Source organism: Octodon degus, unplaced genomic scaffold (genome assembly GCF_000260255.1).
Source record: "Octodon degus isolate 3935 unplaced genomic scaffold, OctDeg1.0 scaffold00003, whole genome shotgun sequence".
Classification (NCBI taxonomy): Eukaryota; Metazoa; Chordata; class Mammalia; order Rodentia; family Octodontidae; genus Octodon; species Octodon degus.
This window is the reverse complement of record NW_004524579.1, coordinates 33,437,008-33,451,103: the sequence shown is the minus strand read 5'-3', so window position 1 is coordinate 33,451,103 and position 14,096 is coordinate 33,437,008. Positions and strand designations below refer to the sequence as shown.

The 14,096-nt window shown below is 36.2% G+C and overlaps 1 protein-coding gene across 12 annotated transcripts in view; it reads left to right on the top strand.

Moving 5' to 3' along the window:
* The window catches only part of Tcf4 (transcription factor 4), a 348,055-nt gene that overhangs the window by 218,102 nt on the left and 115,857 nt on the right, over window positions 1-14,096 (top strand). For all 12 annotated transcript variants that reach the window (XM_004623671.2, XM_023715119.1, XM_023715123.1 and 9 more), the window contains 2 exons: window positions 8,503-8,632; window positions 9,105-9,154. In XM_004623671.2, coding sequence (XP_004623728.1) covers window positions 8,503-8,632; window positions 9,105-9,154 — 180 coding nt within the window. The remainder of the gene's footprint in view (window positions 1-8,502; window positions 8,633-9,104; window positions 9,155-14,096) is intronic.

Here is a 14,096-nt window from a genome sequence, read left to right as displayed (position 1 = left end):
CTCACTTGCTGCCCTTGAGGGACACACATATCAGAAGAGAGAATCAGATGCATAACCAGTGACTTGCATACAATGTGATAAATGCTATCACAGCTGAGTTTTTGCAATCAAGGGGGAGGAAAAGTCTAACGGGAAGAAGAAATGAGAGAAGACAGGAAAACAAATAATAAAAATAAGGAACAATAGTGTGAACCTCATTAAAGAAGGTTATTGACACATTGTGGAAATAATGATTAGAGATGACCTGACAACAGGTTGTAGAGAGACAAATCAAAGGTAGTGCGAGTTTCTAGGCACAATAATGAGATTTCAGCAGTTCAAGCCCATGTTATTTAAAAGCCTAACCCTTCCTTGCTTGTGAAAAGTACATATAGTGTATTTGTATGTTGCTTATGTATAATTCATCTTATCATCTTGTTCAAACTTGCATAAACTCATAAACTATTGATACATTAACATATGTAAGATATTTTAAAACGTACATGATAATATTCCTTATCACTTAGAAAGGGTACATGCTAGGAGTTTAGATAAACACTTCGCATTATCTGATTGAATTCTCAGAATAGGTGGGCATCATCATATCAACATTTCCTCAGGAAAGAATCTGAAGTCTTCCAAGGCTGGACTGTCCAGTTACTGGCTGAAAGTGGCACTAATGCGTGTCCTGCCTGGCTCTCTTGAGTTAGCTCAGGTTATCTGCAGGAAGCTGTAGATGTGAGTTCTTGATGTTGTAGTACAGTGTTTTGTTCTGCTCTGTTTTGTTTTGCTTTTTGGTACCTGGGATCGAGCTTGACATTTCACTGATGATAATGGTTAATTCCAAGTAGTGGCTGGAGGATGGCGTTGGGGAGAAAAATCAAATAGGGAGAGGGTGTGTAGAACAGAGGACAAACATAAGTATTTGATTGCAATCAAGTCTGACTGGGCCCACTGCTTGCCAGCCTTGTGACATCACCCGGGTCACCTACACTCTGAATGTCTCAGTCTGTAGGTCCAGGGCTGCAACATCTGCTCCACAGTACGTGAAAGACCTGCATGTGGGAGACCCTTTGGTTCTAGTAGTGCTGCTACAAGCACATCTTCTTGCCTTGCTGTTGCTCATAAAGGCACATTTCGTGTTTGTTGTTGTCTTCCTCCTCTTTGGTTACTGTTATTACTGCTAATCCTTATGTGGTCAGTGTTAGTAGCAGTAACAACATGGGAATGACTAAAATAACAGATTTACGCTCAGCAGAAAAAGAGTGTAGATAAGATAGCTGTGGTTTTGTTTCCCATGGTCGGTCTCTGGTAGGTACTGTATGGAGTGAAAACATGAGTGAATATATCATTTTCCTTTTCTGTGAGCATATAAACTACTATGACTTCCAAGGCAGCCAGTTTTTGATCAGCCAGACCTTCTAGATGTACAGAGGATGTTGAGTGTCAAGATTGAATGCATGCAGGGCAGGAGGCTATGCGCAGCTCCGGAGGGCTAGTTAGGACTTATATAATTTCAGGATGGTTTAAAGGTTCCATTATCCATTTACTCCTCCTCCAGATAATCTTAATTTGCTCACATCGTGTGGCAGGCCTGCCACCTTATTTACAGGTGCAGGTCTTATTAGGGTATGTTATTTCAGTGATGTTGTATGGAGTGCCATAGACCACCTAATTGGGCACCTATGTGAGGTGTGGGGTAAGCTGCATGAACTCGTCTCTCCCCTCAGGGAGCCAAGACTCGTAAGAGGGGTTTTGATAGGTTCAAAGGGGCAGACATTTATAATAACCTTGAAATGGAACGTTCCCCATGCAGTGTGATGAAGACTGACAAGTGACAGTTTGATATTCTTTAATTTTACTTAAATAGCATCATGGGTAAATATACTTCTCAGCATGTTCATAATAGCCACATGTTTATATTTATAGGAGAAGTGGCGCTAATTCCCTAGTATGTTAACAGGTCATATTCAAATAGTTCTATTTTTACTTTGGCATGAAGTTGCTGAAGATAATATTTTAAGGCAAGTAGTGGTTATACAATGTCAAATTACTGTATATTGAATTATATATTAAATTAACTTCTTGACATGAGCAGGAGCTTCAACTGACAAGAGGATTAAATTCTGTAGTATTTACATAAAATTTTTTCAAATCTTATTTTCTTTCTTTCTTTCTTTCTTTCTTTCTTTCTTTCTTTCTTTCTCTTTCTTCTTGGTTGCTGAATGCTTTAATGTTTTCTTCTTCGTTCACCTTCCCAATAACGGATGTAATCCCCTTTTTAATATGTAATGGATGACCTGGGATTCCTGAATGGCTTTTCAGAAACCACAGAAAAACCTCCTCATTTTAGTGTATACAATAAATAATGTATTTTTTAAAAATTTGAGAAATAGTCAAATAGGTGAATACATAAATCTGGCCAACCCTTGGGCAGTTATAATTTCCATACCAAAATGTATGAGTTTTTACTTGACTATTACTGTGTTATATATTAAGTAATAGTTGCCATGGCAACCTTTGCATCACATTGTAACATTTAAATATAAGGTGTTATGTTTCTTTTATAAGGAAAGACAATATCTTTGAATTTTTGAATGCTTTGTGGAATGTAATTACTGCTAAAGTAAATAATTTTGTCCAAGGTCAATTATTTGCAAATTTTTGACCAAAACTATGGCGTGCTGGTATTTGTATGTTGTGGCCTCATAGGGAAAGCAGAATACATCTTTTTAAAAAATGTTGCTTGGTAAGTATCACATAAACATTCACTTATTAACCATAATTGGCCTTGTAAGTAGGAAAATGCAGAATTGAATGATACTTGAGGTTATTATCAGTGGCTAATACAATAATACGAATTTGAATTTATCTAACATCATGCTATATAAGATTTTATCACAGATAAAACTTTTCTTATATTTATGCACTTAGTTGTCTAACTGTGACTAAATTTGACCCTATTTGAGTTGAATTAACAGTAACAGTTTGCTCATGCCTGCAAAAACAAAATTAAATGAGCCACTAAAGTAATCTTAGTAACAGTTCTAGGAAAATGACTACATAAGCTCAAATTATTGAGGTTGTCGGCCAGTTTCATTATTAAATATGTCAAAACAAAATAGTTATTTCTTTGGGCCAGCATATCGATAGGCTTGAGACTATCATCACTGTATATAAGCACTGTCATATATAACCTTTCTAAACCTTTTTCATCACGATTTTTCAAAAGAAGATTTGACAGTCATTCAACTTTTTGGTGAATCTTTTAAATAATAATCATTGGATCATAAAGTCGGACTGTGAGTTGAGGGATAGAGGAAGGAGGATATGCATTGGATACTAGCTCTGCTGGACATTTTACACATGTTGTTTTGCCTACTCATGATAATCACATGATCAATGTTTCATTAGTCCCTTACTATAAAGGAGAATAGGGTCCCCAGCAGTCACAGTAACTAATCCCTAATCACTTTGCTTGTGTGGTTCTGAGCTGGGAGTCCACCTCACCTGCCCGATCTCAGAGTCTGCCCTCTTAATGTGTTTGTGTTCTGCCAACCTTGGTACCAAGCATGATGAGCATTACACATTGAAGGTCGACAATTAAAAGTCACCAAAAGACCTTAAACTCTTTGCTAAATGATCATTTAAAAATTTTATGTATTTCTCTTTAGCGTGGTAAAAACTTTTAAGTCCCCTGATGATGAAAGGTACCTCTGTCATCTTGTCTAAGTTCCCCAAATCTTTTGTTGAAACTAGGCAGAGACCTGAAATCAAAATAAAGTATAAGGGTGTCTTCCTGGACCTTTAAGGATCAGGGATAAAGACTGTCCAAAGACTGACCTTCAGTTTTGAGCTTTGAAGTTCAAAAGTGGACAGGTGGAAATATTGTGTTCTTCATTGCCCTTTGGTGCAAGATATATTCTAGGTTGCGGAGTAAGTGCCAGCAGCAGCAAAATTATCGCCCCCTCCTGCTACTACAGTAAGTCAGCAGCGGGCCTTCTGTGGTCAGAATGGCAAATTCAGCAGCAGCTATTCGACAGGGATTTGCAGAAGCTTCCCCATGACTGCTAGGAATCTTATTCAGCAGTGTCTTTGAAAACTGATTCCATGCAGAATCAACTATGTAGAAATGACCTCATTTGTGATGAGAAGTGTTTTAAACAAATCTAAGTCGTACTTTTTCTCCCTGGATATTTTGTACTTAACACTGCAGTGTCTATTAGGTATCTCTACAAATATGTAGCATTCATAAGCTTTAAAGTGGTTCAGAGTTTTATTTCCATATTAATATAAAAAAAATCCCTGGCTTTATAGAGTCAGTTTGCCATACAAAGCCACTATACATCCCTTAGGTTGGTGATGAAAGAATAGAATTGCAGCTGTGTGAGTACTGGAATACCCAAACATGAATTAGGCTCACAAGCTTTTGGCAATAGTTCAGAAAAGGAGCTTAATCTGGTTTCATCTGAGACTGCTTTTCTCTGTTCTACAACATCCCCCCAAGATATTGTGTCTGATATCGGATCACAACGTAACGAGAGTGACGCAAAATCAGAGAAAGCCCTAAAAACCCAGGGCATATTTTCCCCAGAGATTCCCCCCCCCCCTTTTCACTCATTTTCTTCCCTTTCCCAAGTCCCAACTCTAAAATTCAAGGTCATTCATCTATTAGATAAATTAATTTTAAGTCCAAAAAGCCACATTCGTTGTACTCTGATCTCACTCATATCTATAATTAGGGATAAATAGAATCTTCCTTTTTAGAAATGAACCACCCACCCATTACATTTAAAGAGCTGACTGAAATGAAATAATAGTTCAGAGCAAGATGATTTTAGTTTAACAAGAAAAAAAGTTGATAATTTAAGCTTCAAGCAGCTAGTTCTATTTTTGATTACCATTCAGTTATAAATCTAATTTGAGATATATACTGCTTTTCTGTTTCTCAAGTTTAATTCATGGTTTGCATTCTTGGTTGCATAAGCAAAGTTTAGTGGTTGATCAAAGATGTTAGGAAGTATCTCTCAAAGGAAAGAAGGACGGGCTTGAGACTCTTAAGACAGTCTGAGGCCCAGAGCTGATGGAAAACAAACAATTTTTATTGAAACAGCAGCAGTATTAGAGTAGCTGTGCTAGAACTGGCTCTGTGCTGCAGAATGGGTTGCAGGGGCTCCAAGACATTGAAACACAGTTCACAGTCAGTGTATTTTATTGTTTGGTAGGGTATTTTAAGACTTGAAATTGTTTGCCTTTGGCTAGAATTAAAGGGAAAGTCTTGTCTCATCATACCATGGACAGTTAAGCAAAATGCTAAGCCATGGCTTTAAGATTTACAGGTTGGCTCTCTGAGAGGCCACATCTTGGTTTCCAGTGTTTCCTGGCGGACAGGGGCAGCTTACTAGGGGGGCCCAGAATAACCGCAGTGCATGAGATTGCACAATGTGAAAAACCTAAAATCTTTACAATCTTATTTAAGGCACCAATGAATTTGTCCTTTTTGAAAGACGATTTAGCTTTTAAACTTAATTTTCATTTAGTGTGAATTTGTCTTTGGAATGACATGTGTATGTAAATCCACATATAAGCGAAAATCTATCCATTTTTGACTACTTAATTTACCTTAAATTAAATGTTGTTAACTTCTTCACATATGGAAAGTCAAGGTTTTTGGTCAGTGGAAATTGTTTTCATCTTTCTCATGGCTGCAGCCTTAAGTATTTGACATAAAGGCCAAACAATAGTAAATGGTCATTGTTCATTTTAGAAGTGTACTCTATAATAAGAACACGTATTTTTATCTTTAATTTCCCAAGGGAGGTGATTATGGCCCCCTTAATTGTAAGGAAATGTTTATTTTTGTTGCTTTAGAAGAATGATTGTTTTGTCCAAATGAAAAAGAAAAAGGAACAAGCAGGTCTAAAAAGAAAGAAACAGGAATGTGCTTCCCCCCCCCCCCACCCCCACCACAAAAAGGATTAACATGAGCCACTAAGTGTGTGTGTAAGTGCTATCTGGTCTTTGTACTGTGTCACTCTGCATAGCTCATGTGGCAGCATATGCAAGAGTTGAATGCATGGTTTATTTATGACTGGCCCATGAAGTGATTTTCTGTTAAATTAACAACAATAAGGTCAGCCACAGCCAGTTAGCTGCCTTCTTTTTATAATTTTATATTTTTCACAGCTCTATTGTGAATGCTGCTAAAATTTAGAGTAACAAGCATGTTTGTTTTTAGGCTGACCTAAATGCATTTACTTTCTGGAGAATGAAACATTTGCCACCAAAACCAATAAGAATTAACCAACGGTTAGGCACATTAAAAAGAGAAATAGCATTTTACCATATGTGCTCAGCCCTTTCCAGGGTATTGTACATATTTTTAGAAAAGAAAAAAAGTGCAGAAGTAGATGCAATGTCTGTCAACACGCTATCTCTATTATTGGTAAATAGTAATTCAATAGTCGCAAGCATGAGGCCCTGAGTTCAACACCTAGTACTGTAAAGTAACAATGAGGAGGGTGATGATCATGATGATAATAATAATAGTAATGATAGAAATCATTTTCAAGCTCCTTTTCTCAAGTGTGTGAAGATTCCTTTGTAGATTTACCCCACTGTAAGGAGGATGTAACTTCAGAGCATTCACAGCTTTATAGATGGAAATTCCAAAGAAAATGTGGATTATGACTTAAATAAATATAGACTTTCTTAGTAAGAATTGCCAAGAGTGAAATTTCAGGTTTAGGTTCTGAAATTTTTGAATGCAGTTTCTGAATGTTAAAAATTATTTGATGTTCTACTTTTTGATTCCTGAATGATAAAAATCTTTATATATATAAAGAACTCTGTGTTTCAGTTTGTCTTTGGGTAGCATTTTAATCTTTAGTTCAAGAGAGGTAATAATCCAGCATAAGGACATCAGCTGGTAAACAATCTAGTTTTTATCAGGTATTTATATACTGAATATAAAGATACCAGCAACGAGTTTATTCAATATGTGTTTTCAACATTAAAATCTCATCTTTGAAGTTTCATTTTAAAGTAATGTTTATTATGTGTCCCTTGAAATAGTTGCAGGCTGGAAGCAGGGAAGGCAAGCTTGTCAGTAGCTGATTAGTCCTTTATCTATTACTCATCCAACACTCACAAAAATCTCTTGCAATAGAAAGAGGTCTCTTTATGATATTTAGCTATATGGCAGTAGAAAGGAGAGCTTTGAATTTTTGATTTTCCAGCTTATGGGTCATATTTGACCAACTGCTTTCACTAGAAGACATGCCACTTTGTTGAGCTATTTAGGAATCAAAAAGACTGTCTTAATTTAAAACAAGGACCCTTTGTTTTAGTTGGTGACTGCCTTGTGAAATTTTTCAGTTCTCAGCGGGTTAACCAGGGAACAGGGGCAGAGTCATAATTGGCCTATTTAGAGTATTTTGCATGTGAATAGTGTGTTAGTGAAGCATCCCTAAGTCTGTTGTGAGTGACATGGTGATTAGAATTTAGATTAGGGAAAACACATTCTGTACTTTATCAAGGACAGTAATTAGTTCAGTCAGTAAAAGTTGATTACAAGTAACGATAAAGTTAGATTTTTTGGTACTTAATTTTAAAATTTCTTTATTAAACAACAAATTTGTTCTTAATATAAATGGTACTATCTACACTTGTTTTATTGCATATCAGAATAATTAAAAGAACAGTGTGCTCAATGCAGAGTATAATCAGACGATTTATATATTATGGGTAAGTTTGTATGTAGTTTTTAGAAAATGAAATACTATCATATAATCTTCCTTATGTCATCAGTTTTGAAAATGTAGCAATTTGTCATGCCGTGATAAGTTAATGATATTTGTGAAAGTTTTCTATGTTCAGGTAAATGTTTAATCTTCAGGGATGTGTTTTGGTTTCTGATAGTCCTTCGTTCCCATTAGCTTAGAATGCTTACTTTTCGTGTGAGTTTGAAAGTTAACGCGAGACTGAATTCCCTCTGAGCTCAGCTGGCGATGCCCTCTGTGGGTGCCCGTACGATGGACGGCTGAGGCTGGGGAGGTGCTGGTGCACAGGCAGGTTCCTAGCACAGGAGTCCGTCCACCCTCACCCCTAGTGTGCAGCCGGGGAGTTGTGTGCGCTCCAAAAATGAGATTCTTGTCGGTCCTTGTACAGGAAGGGCATGCATAGTTCCCACATATGAGCCTATGTCTAAAGAAAGAAACATTCCTCTTACAGGAGTGCTACTTTCTGAGGAAAGTAAAATGCTGCTCATCTGAAAAGATGAAGACATAGATGGTGTAATGAGAATCATCTACCTTCCCCTCAAAAGTACAGAATTAGAAATTCACCAGTTTTTGCGTAGCTTCTTAGACTGCTTTTCTCTTTATTATTTTGTTTTTGTTATTTCGCTTAGCAGATGCTGTTTCCTCGATTGCACTGGTTTTTTAAAGAGTACTAACAATCAATTAGGGGTGGTGAATGTGAAAAAGTAACCTTATATGTTTCTTTATTTTCTTAACCTTGCAGCAGAGTCTCCTTGGAGGAGACATGGATATGGGCAATCCAGGAACCCTTTCGCCCACCAAACCTGGCTCCCAGTACTATCAATATTCTAGCAATAACCCCCGACGGAGGCCTCTTCACAGTAGCACCATGGGTAAGGTCTTCCTCTCTTTCAGTTACTTGTTGTTCATTAGTAGTTTTTTTTTGTTTTTGTTTTTTTCTTTCTTTAAAAAAAATACCACCCTCTCACCCTGTGTCCACACACCCACTATAAAGTTCACCTCAGTTTTCAGACTGGTGACACCCAGTCCTCCAGAAGCCCTCTGAGTGGATATGTTAATGACTTTCAGTAGCAGCAAAACTTGCTTAGTGTTTGTTCCTTTCTGGGTTTCTTTTGGCTACACACATAAGGAACCTTAAAAAAAAAATTCAGAAGAGTAACAAGTGAATTAGACTGTCTTTATTTTTATTTGATTTTTGCTAGAATAAAAGGTTAATAGTGGTAGCGGCAGTGTGCTCTGGGGTGGTGTAAGAGTCTCTTCTGATCCCTTTGGTGTGCTGGTTGCATATGTGTTAGTTGGGAAAGTGGGCATGTGGGAGCTCACGGCATCTTCATTCTCTTTCAGAGGTACAGACTAAGAAAGTTCGAAAAGTTCCTCCAGGTTTGCCATCTTCAGTAAGTGCTGCTTGTTTTGCTTTTTGTGTTATTTCATATTAGTATGGAGGAGATGGAAGTCAATGAGATTCCCTGCACCCATAGCAGCGTGTTTATCTAGAATGTGGGAGAGGTGGGAATGACCTGCACACCCAGCCACCTGACCCACGTTGGCATGATTAATTGCAGGGCCTGGAAGACCGGGTGGTTATGTTGGTATTCCGCACGTTAAGCTCTGAAGAGAGCCTTGAAAAGGTGCCTGAAGTTCGAGGACTTTTACCTGCATGGGCTTTCAAGAGAATGAGTATTAGTTTCATGTGTTGGTTAAATTCTTTGTCAGTATTATGATGATTTATGGATTTGCATGCGAAAGGAGATTTGTGGAGCGGATTTAGGAAAAATTTACATGGGTTTCAGCTCAGAGTGCAGGGAGAATGTCTCTATTTTCTAGAGAGGTTGCTGAATGAAGGCTGCAAGGGAGCTGCAACAGTAGCTGTTCATGTCTGTCATGCCAGGTGATGACTGTGAGAATCCAGCTGTGACCAAAGCATTCTGGGTCTTCCTGTTAGCTGGAGCTGTGTTCAGGAGCTGCTGGGGTAGCCTGGCCCCAGCACAGGAAAAACTGGTTTATAATCACCCGAAACACATGAGCTCTTAATTGGAATTCTTATGTGTGTTCCTATTTTGGATCATAGACGTTTTATTTAATTTTTTTTAGAACTCATCTGTTTCTCGTCATTTTTTCGTTATGTAAAATAGAAATACGATTTCCTCCTTCTTTCCTTGTTTCCTCTTTGCTTCCTCCTTTTCTCCCTGATCTTCTTTCCGTGATCTATGTGTACAGAGTTTTAATTTTGTGGAGTGCTTGTATTTGAAAAGTGTCGTCCGATAAGTACTTATGTCTCAGCATAAATTCAATTTACATTTCTGAAAATATTTTACCAATCAATGCTGACGTGTTAGTTTTAGTTCATTTTTAATAAATTCAAAAAATAATAGGGTTTGCAAATGTGGTAAAATTAGATTAACCGAAACACCTGTGTATTTCACTTGATTTCAGTTTAGCTCAACCAAAAAATTATTAAATGAATATAGCAGGATAAGTCTTATCAGAAAAAACATGAATTTTATATGCTGATTATCACAGACTTGATAATATTGCTGAAGCATCACAAAATTATCCATAAATATGGAAGAGCATTGTGCCAGTGAAATTGCCAATGGTGTATAAAACAGTCATTTCACACTGGCAGTAAGTGAGTTGTTATTCTTTGAATGTCTATTGTATTGAAATCGACTTAATATTGTCAGAGGTTTCTATAAGTATATTTAAAGCTTTGACTTAGTGGTCGGTTTAATCTAGATGGAATCTTAGCTTTCAATGGCTTTATGAGAACTTCAACAGATGAAATCCTCATAGCCGTTTATTTTGGAAATATACCTGCACTTAAAAGGACAATATTAAGTACATTAAATGGATCTCTAAATGTTCTAAAACAATAAAATAACTTTGTGCTCTAACAGCTACAAAAACAAGCTATTGTATCCTATTTATGCCTCATGCTTAAATTAACTTAGCTTGCTTTTTTATTGCTAAAGTTATGCAGAAATACACAGTTTCTGAGGAGTACTTTGGTGTGACGTTAGATAGTAAAAGGATGCCCAACAATTTTCTTAATTCTTTGTAAATTTTTCAGTATTTCTTTAGAACTAACTGCTTCTTAAAGAAAATTTTACCAGTACAGTTTTTTTTTTCTTTCTTTCTATTAAGGCAATTTCTGTGTTGCTGGCCTATTGTGATATGTTCAGAAATACACGTGCGTTTTTTCTTTCTTTGTAATAAGTCAGTAATTGGAAATTTAGTTTGTATGATCTAATTTTGGGCTGTTGATGGTCAGTTTATGATTAACTCTACAGGGTTTTCTTGGCTAGATATCTTAATACTGTTTAAGGAATATTTTGGTAAATAGTTATTGTTTGAAAGATAGAATAGAGAAGGGAAGTTCAATTAAAGTGGAAATTTTGTCCTGAAGAGGAAGAATAAGGTAGTTTGAGTAATTTGAACATACAATCACCTACTTGCATGATGCTTCAAAGTATCTCAGTTCTGTTTAAATAGGGGTCGTCTGTTTATATTACTTTTGTTGTATATATTGACTGCTTATTACTTATAAGCAATTGCTGTGATTATAAGTAATAATTGCTTATTACTTAATAAGACCATGTGACTTACCACTACAAAAAATGATTTGAGCTTGAGACTATAACAGTTTTGCTCCAGGAAATCTATATTCCATATTTTATACCTTTCCTATGCTTATTCTTTTTAAAATTCAAATAGCACTGATTATTCTCTGATAAGAAATACTTCTCTGACTTGTTTCAGTATGTTCTGAGCATGTATATAACAGATAGTAGAAGACTGGGGACATTAAAGTTTTCTTTTGGAGTAAATACTACTAGATAGACATTTATATGTTTTCTGCAGTACATATTTACCATAATAAATAGTAATAAATCTGTCACTATCTGTTGTGTCAACTCTCTCTTTTCTCCTTTTTTGAAATGGGGCCCCTCTCTTCCATAAGATAAGACAAAAGAATTTTGCACTGTGCCATTCCATAGTCAAGTAGTATTTGTGCCACCACTGTGGGATGGAGGCTGGACTTCCTTTGGCACTATTGGGCAGCATCTTAACCGCCTATCAGGAGAGGGATGGGATTGCCTGGCTCTGTTTTGATAACTCCGTTGCATCTGTGGAGAGAGAAAACATAAGCCTGGCCTGACATCATGCCAGGATCCAGAATGTGTGTTTGTACTGTGTACTGCATCTAGAGACCTGAAGCCACCTTAAAAATATGGCATGGGGCTGTGCAAGAACCATGGGTAGGGCCTACTGATCAACAGCAACAGAGGGAGTGAAGACTACTCCAGAGTGCAGAGGGGCAAGACCAGAGGGGTGATTTTGTTTGTTTGTTTGTTTGATTGATTAAGGAAACACTGTGGCAAAGTGACAGCTATCCAAATGTCCACAAGAGCCCCTTATTGCTGCAGAACATTTCCATGTTCTCTGTTCAAATTTTGGTACATTGCTCTTTTTTTTGCCACATCCCGATTTCTTGTAGTCTTCATCTTCTGATGAGAATTCAGTAATAAAGCTTTGTGTTTAGTTAGTGCCAGAGTTTGTTTTACATGTCTAATCTGTTGAATCTGCATGTGAACCTCTGGCCTTCTTACATTGCTACATCTTGGGTTTTCTGATCTTCAGCCGTATTTCATCGTAAACATAAGGCTTTCCAATTTAATGCCCTTTCTAGTGAATTTCTTGTTTTTCTGTAGCCTAACGATTATACACAAATGTATAATCATGGATTCCTACAGAGAAAAAAATCATGTACCATATTAAATTATAGTTTAGGGGAAATGATGGGTGGTTCTTACAAAAATAACATGAAAGTATTAAAGTCTACAAAGTTACAATTTTTATACTTTAGACCAGACCATTTTAAGATAGTCTCACGCAGTAAAAAAACAAAACAAGACCAAAAAAAACCCCTGAATATTGTCTTTCAGTAATTGTATTGTCGCCATTGACATGTAAACACATAGGCCTTTACCTTCTTATCGTGTGTGTGTGTGTGTGTGTGTGTGTGTGTGTGTGTTATCTATTTCAAGCATTGGTAGAGTATGTCTCCACTTCTAATCTGCTTTGAAATGTCAGTGATAATCTCATTTTGACTGCATTTGGAATTGCTGGGACTTTGCAATTTTCTGGAAATAGGAAGTTGTGTTCAAAAGAGTTCATGCCTCTCATGTTTAGTGATATTTTCAAAAACTGCACTTTTCTGTAAAGTCTATTTTGTAAATTAAATTGAATTTTTTAATTCAGGAAAATTTGGCAAACTTTAAGTGGCCAGACATAATTTTGGACACATGAACCCTAAGGAGAACAATTTCTGCTGTCATAGAGATTCTAAAATAAGATTTAAACACAAGAAAATCTGAGCTGTAACTAACCCGTTAGGTGGATTGAAAATTAAAAACTCAGTGTATATTTATACCATATTTAACAGTTTGCCTAAGGAAAGAATACTTAAATAAAATAAAATCTTTAAATCTGGATTAGGCTCGCTTTTACAAAGAGATTATTGAGTATTGGAAAAGTGGATAATGCTGACACTATTAATTGTCCTTTGTATTTTCCATTATATTAAAGCTCCCATATATACAGATTTCAAATATGCTATTGAATTCATTCCTCAAGATACTTTGGACCAGATACTTGAAGAAATCATAATTTAAAAGAAAAATTGTTAAATTGTTTTTACCTTATGAGAGACCCACAAAATCCGTATGACAGTAACACATGGTACTTAAATGTTCCCCATTACTTTTGCTTTTCATCTTAAAGAAACCAAAGTGGTGAAGTTGTAATTCAGTTTGCTTTCCATGTAAACATATTTTAACTTCAGTAATAATAATACAATTTTCTTTAGAATGAAATACGTTTATGAAGGTATATCTGTCACAAGTAAGCTGAGTGCCCACCACCTGGACCCTGTTGTGTATAGAGAATTCTAGACGTGGCTAATTATGCGATAACGTAAAAAGAGGAGTGTCTTCAAAGTTCTTTCCTGGAGAGATATTTTTCTGAAGTATCACTTTGTTTACTTTAAAATGTTAGAATAGCTCCCAGCATTCCACTTTAGCTTGTTCATTTTCTAATGAAAGATTAAATGTGGGATTGGATATTAAAATTGGGCTTATAAATCTTAAAATGTATAGATAGAAGGACTTTAAAGCAATTAAATTCTACAAATTTCATCACAATTTTTATTCACATACTTTACACAGCATGTGTAATGACACTGGTGAATACTTTAAAAAGTGAGAAAAGATTAATCATTAAGTATTTGGTTTTTTGTCCGGCTGACACTGAGTTTACTAAACCAACAGTCTAAAG